General features: G+C 41.3%; 1 protein-coding gene across 3 annotated transcripts in view; it reads right to left on the bottom strand.

Moving 5' to 3' along the window:
• Nucleotides 1–19,173, bottom strand: part of TNR (tenascin R) — a 932,265-nt gene that overhangs the window by 210,823 nt on the left and 702,269 nt on the right. For all 3 annotated transcript variants that reach the window (XM_073593414.1, XM_073593413.1, XM_073593415.1), the window contains one exon: nt 16,202–16,387. In XM_073593414.1, the coding sequence (XP_073449515.1) occupies nt 16,202–16,387 (186 nt within the window). The remainder of the gene's footprint in view (nt 1–16,201; nt 16,388–19,173) is intronic.

The following is a 19,173-nucleotide window of genomic DNA, read 5'->3' as shown; positions in this document are numbered from 1 at the left end:
ATCCCCATACTCAGAAGAAGCAGTAGAATGTATTTTGGGGTGTAATTCCACATATAACCATGGCATGTGTGAGCAATATATAATTTGTGACAACTTTGTGTCATTTTGTTTTGTTTGTTTTTTTGTAATTTTTTAATCACTTGTGACAAAAAAATAAAATATTCAATGGGCTCAACATGCCTCTCAGCAATTTTCTTGGGGTGTCTACTTTCCAGAATGGGGTCATTGGGGGGGGGGGTTGTACTGCCCTGCCATTTTAGCACCTCAAGAAATCATAAACTAAAAGCTGCGTAAATTCCAGAAAATGACGGTATAACTTTTGTGCAAACCATTAAATATACGCTTATTGACATTTTTTTTTACCAAAGACATGTGGCTACATACATTTTGGTCTAAATGTATGAATAAAATTAAGTTTATTGGATTTTTTTTTTTTTAAAAAACAAGTAGAAAATATCTTTTTTTTTCAAAATGTTTGGTCTTCTTCCGTTTATATCACAAAAAATAAAAATCGCAGAGGCAATCAAATAACATCAAAAGAAAGCTCTATTTGTGGGTAAAAAAGGATGCAAATTTCGTTTGGGTACAGCATTGCATGACTGTGCAACTACCAGTTAAAGCAGCGCAGTGCCAAATTGTAAAAAGTGCTCTGGTCATTGAGGGGCCAATTCCCCCCGGGCTGAAGTGGTTAATGCATTCTATGCATCAAGATAAAAAGCCTTCTGTGTGCAGCAACCGCCCCAGCACCCCCTAATACTTACCTGAGCCCTGTCTCTTTCCAACGATGTCCACGAGTCCCTCGACCGTCCAAGAGTCTCCACAGCAGTGGCACCATTGGCTCCCGCTGCCGTCAATCAAAGTCAGTTAGCCAATCAGGAGAGAGAGGGGCAGGGCCAGGCCGCAGCTCTTCGTCTGAATGGGCACAGGAAGCTGTGACTCAGCTCGGGTGCCCCCATAGCAAGCTGCTTGCTGTGGGGGCACTCAACAGGAGGGAGAGGCCAGGATGGCAGAAGAGGGAACCGAGAAGAGGAGGATCTGGGCTGCTCTGTACAAATCCACTGCACAGGGGAGGTAAATATAACATGTTCGTTATTTCTATTGAAAAAAAAATAGACTTTACAATCACTTTAAACTTTGACAAAAAAAAAAAAACCTGGAAGCTGTTTGGTCTCTTTGCAGAGCTGCACCAGATTTTACACTCGCCAGTTTTAGTAAATCAACCCCCTTCTGCTATACCATTAGAAAGACGTGTGTCACACTTGATTTCATAAGAATGTTTTAATACTGCTGATGATGGCTAAAGGCTGTGATTCATGTAAGACTAAACCGTATTTGATACACAAAAGTGCAATGTTAAAAATTAAATATAAATTCCTATAGCAAAAAAGAGAAATATTTTATTTTTTCGTTCTTTCGCCAACATATAAACGATGTCATACTCCACTTAACCCATACAAACAATAATATTAGATTAAATAAATAAGTGAGTCCCAATCGAGAAAAGGAAAATAAGTGGTCTTCCTTGAATACAATGAAAGAAAGATGTTAGTCCCAAAAGCCTTCAGCCGTACAGCAATACCACACACCACCCAAGTGCAACAGGTGGAGGCTTAACCAGAATGAAATGACACAGTTAAGAGTGGTCAAACAGTATTTAATACACTCCACAGGGCAATCTGTTTTACCCCAGCAACATGTCGGCTTGTAGACAAGCACAACGCTGCGTGCACACACTGTCACTCAGTGCTCAGCTCCCCAATAAAGTCAAAATGGAGAGCATCAACAACATAGAAGAAAAGAAACACTATCCATAGTAAATCTTTAGTAGAATAGGGAAGGTTAGGACCCCTGTCGGATTTTTACTTCTACCTGTGTCCCCGTTGCAGGTTATACCTTACTTTCTGTCTGGTAAAACCATCGTTAGCAGGACAGGAAGCGAGGGTAAATCTCTCTCCCAAAAAGCAGTAAACATCTGGCAGGAGTTCCAATCCTTTGCCACTTTTTCCAAAGCTAAAACAAAGTTTTTGGGTTGATATATAGCCCCATACCTCCCTATTTTCCTGTGAGGTGTGCCTGCTGTGTGACCAGTTTGCAGTGGCAGTGTTTGAAGATGACATGTTCATTTTATATATCTTAGGTATATCAAAGGATGATCAATTCCAGTTAAACAGGCCTGTTTGGGAGACTTGAGAAGGAGGAACCATTGTGCATAACTTCTGAGCAGAAATTAGAGGCCTTCTTATTGAATTAACAAACATCCTATGTATATATGCAATTAAAAACTATACACAGAAGGTTCTAAAAGTATAATTTTCATTTGACCAATTAGAGAACACCTCTAAAATGCACAATACCCTAAACAATATATCTAACTTTCACACCTCAAGGTCAGGGAAGCTGTGTAGGAGACTTTGGGGGACCATCAGTTGAGCATGATTGCTTTATACTTATCAAATTAGTTTTGTTCTGTTACATATAATAATCCCAATTTGACTATAAAAACTATAAGCTTCTCTTTTCTTTTTTTGGAATCTCAATGCCATCCAGTTTATGAGGGTGTCAGTGCCAGAACTGCAGTTTGTTCAAGTCACACCATATGTCTCTGCATCCAATACCTTGGTCTTCATTGTGGGGAGTGGTGCCATTAGCACCAAAGACAGAAAGCAATGCAGTTCTGCCTGTTAGAAAAAGAGATCCTACGAAGTCAGACTTCTATCAAACCTTTATGGAATGCTATATTGCTGTAAGGCTTCAAGTGGATTTGGTTTGTATCTACAGAAAGAAACAGATGGCCCATTGCCAATTTTTATCACAAGCACCTTGGGATGTGGGGAAGTGGGTTTCTAACCATAACCCCCCCTAATAAGCATTAAAGTGAATCTGAAGTAAAAAAAAAGTAGAGATTTGCTTTTTTATAGGGAACATCTAGAAATATTATTTGTACCTAAAAAGGATCCCGAGGAATATTTTGTCACCTGCCACTTGCCCTTCCATTCTCTCTTCTTTGGGTCCCTCCACCACGACATCCAAGCTCCATCTTTCTCCTTCTGCTTACCCCCCTCTTCTGAAAATCTGGAATTATTTACTCTAGTCATCTACTATTTCTACTGTTTCTTCTTATCTGGGTCCCGTGACTTCTGTATTGGAACACCCCCCTCCCCCCACCTCCCACCAGGAACTCTAAATTCCTCCATCCTGTAGTGGCATAAACTTGAACCCTATCCTATTATTTCTTCTGCCTTTACTACTCACACAGTAAAACCCCATACAGATTTACTAACTGTCAGGGACAATGGCTTCAATACTTCCAACTTTGGGACTACTATCATTCTGCACTTCAGAGAATACAAACAGTGTTTGAAACATTATGCCTACATTTCTTTGAACCCACTCATGTTATTTCTCTACTCCACCAAATCCTGTTATCGGAGCAACCCTCATCCTATCCATAATTTTTTTGAGTGAGAACAAGAACTCAATCAAACCCTTACTGACAAGGATGTTAAGACTTCAATTTTCATCACACATAAAACATCTATGGCTAGATCAACACAAGGAAGACGTAATAATATACTAACCAGATGATACAAATGCCCTCACTTGCTCCACAGATTTTTTCTGGGGAGGTCACCCAAATACTATTAAGGACCTGGTACCTGGTGGAGCTGCCAGAGGCTCCGGGCTTTCTGGAATGAAATATTTGATAAATACAGTTGTGATCATATGTTTACATACCCTGGCAGAATTTATGATTTCTTGGACATTTTTCAGAGAATATGAATGATAACACAGAAACTTTTCTTTCATTCATGGTTAGTGTTTGGCTGAAGCCATTCATTATCAGTCAACTCTGTTTACTCTTTTTAAATCATAATGGCAACAGAAACTACCCAAATTACCCTGATCAAAAGTTTACATACCCCAGTTCTTAATACCATGTATTGCCCCCTTTAACATCAATGACAGCTTGAAGTCTTTTGTGGTATTTGTGGATGAGGCTCTTTATCTTCTTAGAAGGTAAAGCTGCCCATTCCGCTTGGCAAAAAGCCTCCAGTTCCTGTAAATTCTTGGGCTGACTTGCATGAACTGCATGTTTGAGATCACCTCAGAGTGGCTCAATGATATTGAGGTCAGAAGACTGAGATGGCCACTCCAGAACCTTCACTTTATTCTGCTGTAGCCAATGACAGGTCGACTTGGCCTTGTGTTTTGGATCATTGTCATGTTGGAATGACCAAGTACATTCCATGCGCAGCTTCCTGGCTGATGAATGCAAATGTTCCTCCAGTATTTTTTGCTAACATACTGCATTCATCTTGCCATCAATTTTGACCATATTTCCTGTGCCTTTGTAGCTCACACATCCCCAAAACATCAGCGATCCACCTCTGTGTTTCACAGTAGGAATGGTGTACCTTTCATCTTAGACCTTGTTGATTCCTCTCCAAATGTAGTGTTTATGGTTGTGGCCAAAAAACTAAATTTTGGTCTCATCACTCCAAATGACTTTGTGCCAGAAGGTTTGAGGCTTGTCTCTGTACTATTTGGCATATTATAAGCGGGATACTTTGTGGCATTTGCGCAGTAATGGCTTTCTTCTGGCGACTCGACCATGCAGCCCATCTTTCTTCAAGTGCCTCCTTATTGTGCATCTTGAAACAGCCACACCACATGTTTTCAGAGTCCTGTATTTCACCTGAAGTTATTTGTGGGTTTTTTCGTTGCATCCCAAACAATTTTCCTGGCGGTTGTGGCTTAAATTTTTGTTGGTCTACCTGACCGTAGTTTGGTTTTAACAGAACCCCTCATTTTCCATTTCTTGATTAGAGTCTGAACACTGCTGATTGGCATTCTCAATTCCTTGGATATCTTTTTTTATCCCTTTCCTGTTTTATACAGTTCAACTACCTTTTCCCGCAGATCCTTTGACAATTCTTTTGCTTTCCCCATGACTCAGAGTCCAGAAAAGTCAGTGCAGCACTGGATGAAAGATGCAAGGGTCTGTCAGGAGTCCAGAAATGCATTGACCTTTTATACACACACTAAATACAAGGAAACAGATCACAGGTGAGGATAGTTACCTTTAATAACCATTCAAACCCCTTTGTGTCAACTTGTGTGCATGTTATCAGGCCCAAATCACCAGGGTATGTAAACTTTTGATCAGGGTCATTTGGGTAGTTTTTGTTGCCATTACGATTTAAAAAGAGTAAACGCAGTTGATTGATAATAAATGGCTTCAGCCAAACACTAACCATGAGTGAAAGTAATGTTTTTGTGTTATCATTCATATTCTCTGAAAAATGGTCAAGAAATCATAAATTCTGGCAAGGTATGTAAACTTATGAGCACAACTGTACCATGCCAAATTTGCCTCAAGTAGCCAATCTTTCCATTATCCCAGGCCCCATCTCTCTCTCACATCAAAAAGAGCTTGATCTGTTACTTTCTCACTGCAGCATACACAGGCACTGGAACTCCCAACTTCTATTGCCTATATACCCCAATAGACACATGAACTATGCTCAATAATAAGACTGGAGAAATTCATAGCCCACATTGACAACTACCATTCAACAAAATTTGATCACCCTGGATTCTCTATATAAACTCAAAAATATTTCATAATCTATAATTCTCATATCAAAGAGCATAAGCAACGGTTAATGCCCCGTACACATGGTCGGATTTTCCGACGGAAAATGTGTGATAGGACCTTGTTGTCGGAAATTCTGACCGTGTGTAGGCTCCATCACACATTTTCCATCGGATTTTCCGACACACAAAGTTTGAGAGCAGGCTATAAAGTTTTCCGACAACAAAATCCGTTGTCGGAATTTCCAATCGTGTGTACACAAATCCGACGCACAAAGTGCCATGCATGCTCAGAATAAATAAAGAGACTAAAGCTATTGGCTACTGCCCCGTTTAGAGTCCCAACATATGTGTTTTACGTCACCACGTTCAGAACGATCGGATATTCCGACAACTTTGTGTGACCGTGTGTATGCAAGACAAATTTAAGCCAACATCCGTCGGAAAAAATCCATGGATTTTGTTGTCGGAATGTCCGATCAATGTCCGACCGTGTGTACAGGGCAGAACAGTTATTGTTCATGTGGCATGTCTTGATTGTGACTGTTTTGAGAAACCAATAAATTGATGCGTTTAGTTCCCATTTAGGTCCCCTGGTTCACTTTTAAGTCCGCCAATTCCACTAGTTGTCTTCAGTATTCTAGGGTGAATGATGGCCAGCATCATTCAACTCGCTTCCTCCGTGGAGAAAGTGTAGGTTTTATCAGATTAATAAACTTTAAAATTGAATGACTTCAGCTAGAACTCCATCAATCATGATCCACACCTAATATGGCCACATCAAATAAGGCCATTATAATTTTAGAAAAACTACCACCCTTTTATTTAACATATAATTTATGGTCTCCCCATGGATCTAACTACTATATGTTGATATATTTGACTTTGTTTCCGTATATGAACACTTTCCCACGGCCTCAATATTGCATATATGAGCAGGTCTTAAATAGGTGTGTAGACCCCCCCACCCCCACCCCAGATAGGTGCTTGGATTAGGTCAATTTAGCTGTGGCTCACTGTATTCAGCAAAGCTGTATTTTTTTGTTAGGTACATTTAGCTTGTCTCACTATAATAAGTATGGCTGCAATTGCTGAGTTAGGCAAATTTAGTTCTAGCTCACTGCAACCAGTGCAGCTGCATGAAATTAGTTAGGTTTGTTCATTGTTTCAGCTGCTGCAGGTTTGATTGCTTCCTCTGATTTCTGGAGAACTGTGGATCTCTCTAGAACATAGATTTGGAGCAAGGCAAATGAGCAGCATAAACTTTTATAAAGCCCTGGCCAATTCCAGGGAGATTGGCCCTGAAGGCTGCTATGAGTCTGTATAAATACTCTGAGACACAGAGCAGTCTTATCTTGTCCTGGAAAGAAGAAGTCCAGCCTGGAGGGCTTGCTGCCCTCTGACCAGACCTGCCATGTGCTTGCTGGTTGTGAGGCCTCAGCTGGGCTAGCTGAGGAGCCTGGATGCTGAAGTTACAGAGAGCTGACTGAGGGGCCATCATCTAAAGATTTAGTCTGATGTCACAGGAGAAAGGTGTCACATGGGTTTTGGAAAGAGGCACCCAACTTTCCAAGGACATTTGTGAGTACAGACAGTGAGAGAGATCTTAGAGACTTTTGGGCTGCTGCCACCCATCCAGTGCTAGAGAGTCAGCTGTGTGTTTCGGATGGTGTCCTGACGAGTTCAGTCTACTACAAAGCCAAGTCTACAGTTTGCTCTTGCTAGGACTTTTACTTCAGTTCTACAAAAGTAAGTTTACTGTCCTATTCTTGTACATAGTTCTTTTTGGAGTATCCCATTCAGTTCCTATCCAAGTGTCCCCAAAAATAAAAACACAAAAAAGAACACCTCTAGACTGAGCCAAAGAGTGACTGTGAATGTGTGCCTATAACAAAAGTAGAAGAAAAGACTAACTATAACTTTTCTTAAAAATGCTAACCCCTCACCTATCCTGCCAAACCTGTATAAAAAAAAGGTGTGTACTTACCCGTTTACAATCTGCTCCGGTCCTGTTAGGTGTCCGGCTCCCCTGTGCAAGGGAGTGCTCATGAACAGCCGTGAAATCACCCATAGACTCCCACTGCCCAGCCTTTGTCAGCACCCCCTTCTTCCCCTGCAGCAGCGGCTCACTGACACAGGAGATCGGAGCTGCAGGATCATGTTAGCGGACCAGAGTTTATTAAAAAAAGAAGTACACACATCTTTTTTTTATAGAAGTTCGGCAGGATAGGTGGTAGTGGTGTGGGTAGCATTTTTAATAAAAGTTATAGTTAATCTTTTCTTCTTCTTTAAGTAAATAATTTACATTTACTGATTTTAGTTCCTTATTTCATAAGCAATATCCAGCTTTAGAATGACATTTTCTTCATTTCATTTAACCAATACTTTGCCTGCCCCCATTCGTGCCCTATAACTAGAATCTACAGCAGATTACAGGGTGTATATATGCCTTTACATTTAAGAAATGAAATATATAATCAAGGGAAAAGCAGAAAGATATTTAAGAGCCATTGGCCTAAGAGCACAGCTACTTGAAAAACTAGCAAAGCACAGCATGACAAAGCACTTCCATAATTATACCTGCTGACCCTAATATTGGATATTCAAACCCCTTCACAAAATAAGAAAGAGAATCAAGCTGTGTGCAAGTGCAGCTTTGTTTATGATTGTATATGTCGTGGGCTCTGAATTATGTATAACGTGTTCTGTATTTCTTACTTTTCTGTTTTCCAAAAAAGACAAGCAGTGACATCAAGCACTCATCTTTGTTTTGCTGTTGTTTCGTTCCTGCTGCAGATGATGTGCCATCAAGCCTTCATAAAGCCATCTAAAGGACTCAGCAGCAGGAAGGGGAGAAATGAGAAACCAATGCTATAATACATTTTTTTTTAAAGGATTAGCCTAAAATGAACATTTTTTTACATATTTTCAGGCTTCCTATACCTTTTGGACCCCTGCATGCAGACACAGGGGTCAAAGCAGTTGTATCCAGGGCTTTTTTTCTCAAACAATAGGTGCTGGAATGTAACCACGGCCCCACAAAACCCCTCCCCCTACACACACCCTCCAAATCACATCAAATAGTGGGTGTGTTCAGTAAAATTTCACGAAAACAGTAGGAGGGTCTTAAAGGGGCATTAAATATCAGGATTGCATTACATACAGAGTGCAGAGCTGTCACTTGTAAACACAGAAACCAGACTTCTATATTTACAAGTGAATGTGGTGAGCAGGCACCAAAGGGTCCGAGCCAGAGGTGGTGGAACTGAGTTCCACCAAGTTCCCCCTGAAAAAAGCCCTGGTTGTATCTACCACTGAATATGTTCCAGGAGGGCATGGCTACCCAATACTACCCAATACTCTTACCTGCACCAATATTATCTTTGGCCAAGCAGAGATGAGCCAGAAGAGGGCTGAACAGGGTTCACTCTCCTATGGGTCCTTTGCACTCGGTCAAGAGATGCACTTTGCTTTATAGCCTAATTGAAGCCTCACAAGTTTTTAGCCTTTTATATAATCTGTGCATATTATTTAATTTAAAAATATTTAGAAATGCTTTAAAATACATTTTCTCTCAGTAAAAATGGCCATACACTGTAAAAATTCTCTCCTTCAGCTCCTTGGGCTGAACGAGAGAAGTCTAGCAACTCCCCCAGCCATGCTAAACTGTGTGGATGGCAGATTCTCCCCTTTTGGCTATTGTATTCTGACAGTTGGCACCTGCAGATGCCAGAATATACAAAAGGTGGCTGCATCTGATTGGACCTACGTAGCCCACCTAGCTCCTTTGATTTTCAGGCCAAGGAATATTGGGTTGGAAGGGGCTGACAGGTCCACCCATGGCTCAAACTGTGGCCAGTTGTTCAGGAACTGGACGAAATTTCATTCTGTATATGCAGTAAAGCATGCTTGTTATATTCACTGTGGAACCTAAGGGGTTAATCTTGCACATTGTGTAAAAAGGCTGTTTGATCCTGTCTTCTCTGATCCTCCCCTTCTTCCACTGTCCCCAATCCATCTCCTGATAGAACAGAGCCTTTGGAGTTTCACTGCACATGCTCAGTTTGGTGTATATTACTAGAGAGGTTGTTTTTTTTTTCCTGGGAGGGTGCAACAAAAGAGAGTACACCCCTAAGTGAAAATGCCCAAATTGGGCTCTGGACTCATTAGTGTTACAAGGTCTCAGGTGTGAATGGGGAGCAGGTGTGTTAAATTTGGTGTTATCGCTCTCACTCTCTCATACTGGTCACTGGGAGATCAACCTGCCACCTCATGGCAAAGAACTCTCTGAGGATCTGATAAAAAGAATTGTTGCTCTACAGGCTATAGGCTATAACAAGATTGCCAAGACCCTGAAACTGAGCTGCAGCACGCTGGCCAAGACCATACAGTGGTTTAACAGGACAAGTTCCACTCAGAGCAGGCCTATCCATGGCCGACCAAAAAAGCTGAGTGCATGTGCTCAGCGTCATATCCAGAGGTTGTCTTTGGGAAATAGACGTATGAGTGCTGCCAGCATTGCTGCAGAGGTTGAAGGGGTGGGGGGGTCAGCCTGTCAATGCTCAGACCATACGCCGCACACTGCATCAAATTGGTTTGCATGGCTGTCATCCCAGAAGGAAGCCTCTTTGCCAGGAAGGGAGGGGGTGAGTCATAAGAGGGCCAATGAGAGCTGCAGAGCTAGAGGTGTGCCTCTGTGTAAATCCAGGAAGTGAACAGGCAGTAGCTTCAGTTGCCCACATTTAAAATGGATGCAGCCAGACTTAGCGGAGGGAGATTTCTGTAGCATATTTGGCAAGTACAGAATCACAGTATATATAAAATAATATGCAAAGTGGCTGGAGGGAAGCTTCAGAATGGCAAAGATGTTTTTATTACACATTATGTGAGCAGGTTGCAGTTCCTCTTTAAAGTCAGATTTCCCCCTGAAACAAGACCTTTATTTTTTGTGGGGCTGTTGCTCTACCTGCTCACCGGATAAAACCATGCAAAATAATTGCCACTATTGGCACAAATAATGGCATCATGCAGGAGGATTGTCACATTTAGGGGTGAGCCGAACACCTCCCTGTTTGGTTCGCACCAGAACATGCGAAGAGGCAAAAAATTAGTTCAAACACGTGAACACCGGTAAAGTCTATGGGACTCGAACATGAATAATCAAAAGTGCTAATTTTAAAGGCTTATATGCAAGTTATGGTCATAAAAAGTGTTTGGGGACCTGGGTCCTGCCTCAGGGGACATGGATCAATGCAAAAAAAAGTTTTAAAAACTGCCATTTTTTCTGGAGCAGTGATTTTAATAATACTTAAAGTGAAACAATAAAAGTGTAATATTCCTTTAAATTTTGTACCTGGGGGGTGTCTATAGTATGCCTGTAAAGGGGCGCATGTTTCCCGTGTTTAGAACAGTCTGAGAGCAAAATGACTTTTCTAAAGGAAAAAAGTCATTTAAAACTATTCGTGGCTATTAATGAATTGTCGGTCCAGCAATACACGTAAAAGTTCATTCATAAAAACGGCATGGGATTTCCCCACAGGGGAACCCCCGAACCAAAATTTTTTTTAAAAATGGCGTGGGGGTCCCCCTAAATTCCATATCAGGCCCTTCAGGTCTGGTATGGGTATAAGGGGAACGCCGCGCCAAAATTTAAAAACAAAAATGGCATGGAGGTCCCCCTCAAAATCCATACCAGACCTGAATTTTAAGGGGAACCCTGCACCAAAATTAAACAAAACAAATTGCATGGGGTCCCCCCAAAAATCCATACCAGACCCTTATCCGAGCATGCAACCTGGCAGGCCGCAGGAAAAGAGGAGGGGACGAGAGAGCGCCCCCCCTCCTGAACCGTACCAGGCCACATGCCCTCAACGTTGGGAGGGTGCTTTGGGGTCCCCCCCAAAGCGCCTTGTCCCCATGTTGATGGGGACAAGGGCCTCATCCTCACAACCCTTGCCCGGTGCTTGTGGGGGTCTGCAGGCGGGGGGCTTATCGGAATCTGGAAGCCCCCTTTAACAAGGGGACCCCCAGATCCCGGCTCCCCCATGTGAAATGGTAAGGGGGTACAAAAGTACCCTTACCATTTCACAAAAAAAGTGTTAAAAATTACAAGAGACAGTTTTTGACAATTCCTTTATTTAAAGTCTTCTTCTTTCCATCTTCTTTCTTCTATCTTCTTCCTTCCTTCTTCCTTCGGTTTCTTCCTCCATTTTTTTCTTCCTCTGGTTCTTCCTCTGATCCTCTGATTCTTGCTCCAGTGTTCTTGTCCGGCATCTTCCTCCGCGGCGTCTCTTTCCCTTCTTCGTTCTCGGGCCGCTCCGCATCCATGATGGGAGGCTCCCGCTGTGTGACGCTTCTTGTCTTCTGACACTTCTTAAATAACGGAGGGCGGGGCCACCCGGTGACCCTGCCCCCCTCTGACGCACGGGGACTTGATGGAGACTTCCCTATGGGTTTCCCCGTGACGTCAGAGGGGGCTGGGTCACCCCACTGACGTCAATGACTTTTTTTCTTTTGAAATGTCATTTTGCTGTCAGACTGTTCTAAACACGGGAAACATGCGCCCCTTTACAGGCATACTATAGACACCCCCCAGGTACGAAATTTAAAGGAATAATACACTTTTATTGTTTCACTTTAAGCATTGTTAAAATCACTGCTCCCGAAAAAATGGCCATTTTTAAAACTTTTTTTTGCATTGATCCATGTCCCCTGGGGCAGGACCCAGGTCCCCAAACACTTTTTATGACCATAACTTGCATATAAGCCTTTAAAATTAGCACTTTTGATTTCTCCCATAGACTTTTAAAGGGTGTTCCGCGGCTTTCAAATTTGCCGCAAACACCCCAAATTGTTCCAGTGAGTTTGACTCAAGCTCATCCCTAGTCACATTATACATCACTAACTGCTAATCAGGCACCACAGCCATTGACAACCTACATTTGCATGGACCAGTCAGGTGAACACAGTGCCAGGGCAAAGATGCCAAACTGGGCCCCCCTCCCCTATTCATGATGTGCAAGCTTAGGGGATTCTACATCCAGCAGTCACTCATTTCTTAAAATCACTGCCCCGTCACTACTTCTGTCAGCCTTGGAACAGAAGGTAGGCGCCTCTGTCTTTACAGTAAACTATTGCGCCCAGGGCAACCTCCCCTCCTGCCCACCGCTTGTCCCGGCCCTGAGTGAACAGATAGATAAGCACCATATCAAAAAAGTAAGAGGCTTGTTCTGCTTGCAACAATAGAGGAAAAGAACCAAGATGTTTAGATTGTATCTCCCTAATATCATGCCCCCTATCATCCATTCAGAATATCAGAAGTCAGGTTTAGTTAACATTACCCAAAAAATACATTTATGGGCACCTAAAAAGTAAAGTAGCATTTGAGTTGCAAAACAGCGCGTCAACATTTCCTTATGGTAATTATGACCTACTGATAGGGTTATGGACACTAACCTTCCCTCACCTCCACCTTTTGAACCTCACTATTTGTCAGTGAGGCTGTCTAACATTGGGCCAAGACAATAGTCAGGCAGTTGCAAGTTATAAAGTTAATTGCCACTTTGGTCACTTTTTAGTGTTCGCAAGGTTGTGTTAAGTATGTTACTGTTTTTTTATGTTACATCCCACATCTTGTGTTGAAGAGGAGTATCATTAAATCATCATAGTTTTATGATAATGTCTGACACGCAGTAGATTGATTAACTTAATTCTGGGGTTTCTCCAACTGGCAATATGAAGCAGCTTCAGTGATTGGCATGGACAATGAACCTTGTGGAAATGAAGAGTACTAAGGTGTACATCTGGTGCAGTGTGTTAATGCAGAGTTTAACCTAATGTTGTACTTGGATGTTTTTACTGGATGTCATCCAAAATAGCAGCAGGGCTGGAGGCTGCCCAGTACTAATGAAGTCTAGTGCACTTCATAGCCTCTCAACTTTTCTACAGTACTTATGTATGCTACTGCGCAGCTAATATCTGAGATTTTTTCTCAATGACATGCATTGAAGGTATTGTTAAGATTGTTGGGCTAGCTATCTTAGCTATCAGGTCCATGGATGTTGGCTCAAACTTGTTTTGCATACACACGGTCACACAAAGTTGTCGTAAAATCCGATCGTTCTAAACGCGGTGACGTAAAACACGTACGTCAGGACTATAAACGGGGCAGTAGCCAATAGCTTTCATCTCTTAATTTATTCTGAGCATGCGTGGCACTTTGTGCGTCAGATTTGTGTACACACGATCGGAATTTCCGACAACGGATTTTGTTGTCGGAAAATTTTATAGCCTGCTCTCGAACTTTGTGTGTCTGAAATTCCGATGGAAAATGTGTGATGGAGCCCACACAGGGTCGGAATTTCCGACAACAAGGTCCTATCACACATTTTCCGTCGGAAAATCGGACCGTGTGTACGGGGCATAAGAATTATTATAAAAACAGAGGTACAGGTAAAAGAGGATGTGTAGAAATTTAGGTGTAAGGGCTAGAAATTGGGTTTTCACCCATCTTGTAAAATTGTAGCCTCCCTGGCGGTTTTCCCGAGTGTGGCTCGGGGTTAAAATTCAGTACCATTAGCGGTAACCCCGAGCCACACTCGGGATCGCATTGCAGGATCCTGGGGCGGCGTTACTTACCTTGTCCCCGGGATCCTGCGATGTCCCCCGCAGTGTCTGAGGGCTCCGTCCTCCTCCGAAGCCTCTCCGTGCCAGGCTCCGTTCCCTGCGAGCGGCGCGACGCACGGGGGCGGAGCCTGGCGGCAAATTCAAAATAATGTCAAAATCATAACACATACAGTACTGTAATCTTACAGATTACAGTACTGTATGAAATGATTTCACATCCCTTTTGTCCCCAGTGCTCTGGCCCATGCCCTGCATGCAGTTTTACATGATATACACTGTTCTTTCTGCCTGGAAACTGGAGATTGTCCATAGCAACCAAAAAGTGTCCCTTTACGTCAAAAGTGGCTTTAGACCAGCTAGAAAACAGCGATAGTAAATTAGAACACTTGCAAAATTGAGCGATAGTGAATTGTGGGGAAATGTATTTTATTACTATTTTTTTAAATTTTTTTTAATTATTTATTTTTATTTATTATATTATAATTTATGTTTTTGTGTTTCAAACTTTATCATACCCGGGATATCTACTAGACTCTGGTTTGGACAAATTTAAGTGTGTTATTGTTAAGATTTACAGACCTACAATATAAAACGCCAAATTTCCATGCAAAATAATTGTACCGCTTTCAGCACCTAAAATCCGAAATAATCATACCGCCAGGGAGGTTAAAGAAACATACCATGTGCCATATCGATTGTCCCGTATTTGATTGCATATTTTTTCTTGACCTTTTGGTCCTCCCACCGGCTTGTTTCACATAGAAAACAAGCATAGTAGAAAATGGTTATTTCAAGTAGTAAATAAACCAACCAGGACTTAAGGTGATGTAGCGAGGAAGGGAATCCTGCTGCCTCCTCAGCCAATGGGCTCTCAATCTGCACAAGGCCTTGCTGAGACTGTTGCAGAATGTAAATCTTATACACAGCATCACACTTCTCAGTGTCTGCTAGGGCTAATTAATATATGAGAAAAGGCAGAGCACACCGGCTAATTGTGCAATGCAGTTTTATTGAATGACTAAACAAGAATTAAAACAGATTGCACTCACAAGGGTTATGTGGAACAGAGCATTCATATGGATAGTCATGGCCAGCATACAGGATGTAATCCTCCGGACGGTGGGAGAGAAAAGGCTTAGGAGAGAATAGATCCCGCCTGCAGCAGCAGACAGGCTGCGTGCGAGCCACTCCTTCCGGCCAGGGAGCCCGAAACCTTGGTGAGGCTGGTCCCGCCTCCATGATCATGTGACTTGGAGCTGTGCCAGCTTACAAGGGACGCTCTGGGTTTGCTATGACAACGCATGGCCTTTGTCTTCAGGTCAAGTCTGTTAGCACTAAGAGTGCATAAGGTGAAGTAATCTGGGGTATTGGGGTATTTCAGGAAAATACCACTTAATGGCCATTAGATGGAGCTGACGTTCATAGAAAGTAAACATATCACACACATTGCAAAGCTTATTCATAATGACTGTGTTATGATGTTAAATACCCCAAATTTTTTCTTAGAAATTCTCTGCAGAATATGTCAACCGCAGAGTACAAGTTATGAATGGCTTCATTATTGGTGGCAATTAGACACTACAATGGCCACGATGATGGCACATGACTGGACAAGATTTTGGAAAAAGAAAATTCTCCTTTACTCACCAGTAGACTTGTGCATAACAGAAATTTTCGTTTAGTTTCGGTTCGTCGTCATTCGTAAAACACATAATTTAGTTCTGTTATATTCGTTATGTTACGTTAATTAGTTTTCGGATAATTAGTTATTTCTGTAGAATTAGTTATTTCTGTCAATATTCATTATACTGAATCTCAAATCATGTCTAATTCATTCGTTATATCCGCTATAATTTCTTTCGTATTAGTTGAAATTCGTTATTTTTTTATTCAGACATTCGGATGCATCCGAATGTCCGAAAGATGCAAAGTTCGGCCGAATTTCGATTCGTTATGAAACAAATTGCACATGTCTACTCACCAGTAAGTGTGGCTTTTGTCGTCTGACCAGGATGACGTGGTATTCTGAGTTCATGGTACTGATCACCTGCCAGAGTACTGAAGACAACGCGGTACCCATCACCCTCAGCGTCACTGTTATCCCACTCCAATTCCAGGGTTGTTGAGGCTTTCCCCATCACACGCAGATTTTTGGGAGCATCAAGTTCTGTGTAAATGAAGGAAAAACCATCTGTAAAATATTTCACAGTGAATATTTTGAACCACAGGTTTCTAATATATTATACATTCAGCCCAGAAGAGATCATATACATATCTGTAGAGAAGTTAGCTTTCACCTTCAATGCCCTTTATCATTTTATTTGATACCTGGCTGCAGTCAGCGAGAGCTTGAAAATACCCTCTTATGACATTGGTAATGTCTATTTCCTTATTCTTTTGTATTAAATTATATGCACTGCTGCTTATTAGCTACCTTTATGGGTTGCCAGAATTCTCATTGCTGTAACATTGGGTGTGCTCCTCAACAAGTCCTGTATAAGAAGTAAGGCGCAGTACAGATCTAGGATTCATAAATGCAATTTTCTTCTCTACAGAAGCACCTCATTTAATGTAAGAATAAAAGGTTGCCAGAAAACGCACTTCACTAAGAATAAATATAATGTCACTAAAGCTGTATAATATAACTCATCAGATTATGTATTATTTGTTTCTTTATTTTGGCTGTGAGTTTAAGCAGATAAATGCAGATTAGCTGTCCAGGAAGACATTTCTTCTGGTGCTAAGATCTTCGTGCAACATGCTTTCAGCATAGGAACTGCATGCTATTGGCTCTGGAGAGGTGAGTATAAATCAGAATACATTTTTTAGGGTTAAGGCTTAGTTTAGGGATTAGATTAAGATAAATTGGGAGTTCAGAGAGTTTTAGAAAAAAAATGCATCCAAACCCAAGAATAAGAATGTATTGCAAATATACAGTATTGCAGCTTACCAGCCCTTGGATGTGGCAGCTTCATTCATTTCTTTTTTTCTTGCTTTTCCCTTTATTTTAATCTGGTGATCCTGCAAATAACATCGTCCCTGTCCCTTTTTGTCTACATGTGTTTCTGCATTATATCTATGGAGGGAGCCATGGCCGTCACACAGGCTGTGGCACCTGAAACTGGAAGTGTTGAAGATTCTGACAGTCTCTGTAACACTTGAATAGAGTAAAAAAAAAGGAGCTGCAGATTCTTCACCTGTCCTCTGAGTCAAAAAAACAAAATGTATACTCATGGTGTGAAGAGCACTGTGTGGATGGTTGTTGGATATACACTGGTGCATATGCAGAACAGCAAATTAGCTGCAATGGATTGTTCGTGTTCAAAGCAAGAACAATAAACTCTTTTTTAAGGTTGAGTTATATGCCAGAGATCCTGCCGCCATTCTGAGCTCAGTTTGGTGGCATACTATGCAAGTTTATATGCCTTGTTTTCTTATGCACTTTATATGGACTGCTTGCACTGTTAGATGTAGAGTCCAAACACCATTCCCTGCTGTTTGTGGTTTGGTGGTGTTTTTAATTAGTTTTTTACATATTTTAATAAATACTACACTATGAACAATTTTTTTTCTGGTGTCTTGATCCTTCTTTCTGGCTTGATGGGATTGAACAGTTTCCCTGATGACTTCGCCTGTGAGGTTGGAAGATCTACCACATCCACAGAGTATCAGATGTATCTTCATAAGGAAGACCACTGAATACTGAATGCACTTTTGCTGTCCTATAACTACCTGTGACCTCTAGACAGCAACTGGTTCGGGTGAATGTGCACTTTTTATACAGTGGAACCTCGGACTGTAACAGTAACGTGGTTTATGAGTGTCTCAGAGTGTCTCAGAGTGTCTCAGTGTGTCTTTGAGTGTTTCCGAATGTCTCCAGCGCCCCCGCACCTCTGGCCACACGCGGTACTGCATAGTCAAGCAGTGGCTGTGGAACAGATTATCTGAGTTTCCTTTGTTTCCTTTGGGGAAACTCGCTTTGATATACAAGTGCTTTGGATTACAAGCATTCTTCTGGAATGAATTATGCACATAATCGTAATAGTAAGGTATTATTGTATTTGATGGAGGCAACACACAGACAGTGATTAGCTGAAATTGTGGAGTAATAACATGACTGGAACTAAGCGCTGCACAAACTGTTGGCACTATATAAAACCTAATAGTAATAATAATAATAATAATATTTCATTTACACTCTTGGGCTTTTATTCACTTTATTATGATCTATTTTTTTTAATTAAAACTCAGTTTTGTTTATGCACTTGTATACTTGTTGAAGAGTATCACTATTATTCATTCAGCGCTGCTTTTTTCTTTTTTATGTACTGTTTGTATATTTACACATATTGCATGCTGCTTTTTCCTTAAGCGCCAACAGCTGACTTTTAACATTACAATTGTGTTTTGTCTGTAAAGCCTATTTCCACTTTTGCAGTCAAATTTGAGAAAATCCCACTATATGTTTGTTATACATTCCCTCCCAGACAGAATGCTTCATTTTCATTTCTTAAATATTTCTTACCTATTAGCTGTTTCTCAAGAGGAGGTGTCACGGCTGATTGCAAGGTTTTCTTCAACAATATTAGAGTGAGTCTGTCCCAAATCTGTCCTCATTAACAATTACAATGCAAGATGCCCAGACTCTATGCCTTTAACCTTTTGTTAGGACAGATAGTGTTCAAATACAGTTACAATCGATATTAAAGACCTGCTTGCACAGTACAGACTGGGTTAACTATGGCAAACACAGCCGTGCAACCCCCATTATAAACAAAGAAAACTATCTAGCATTTTTCCTTGCTGGAGGATCCAGAATATTTTTGGAGGGTCTAATTTTTAGATTTTTTTTTTCTTCGTTATGCTATGTGAATGGGGACATTTAACAAATATAAAGTTGTAAAGAGTTATCCCAATAACACAATAACACAATATTGCAATAATTAGGCTGCA

The sequence above is a fragment of the Aquarana catesbeiana genome, linkage group LG07, assembly GCF_042186555.1.
Source record: "Aquarana catesbeiana isolate 2022-GZ linkage group LG07, ASM4218655v1, whole genome shotgun sequence".
NCBI classification, from domain to species: Eukaryota; Metazoa; Chordata; class Amphibia; order Anura; family Ranidae; genus Aquarana; species Aquarana catesbeiana.
The sequence above is the reverse complement of the archived record's forward strand: the minus strand, read 5'-3'. Positions and strand labels throughout refer to the sequence as shown.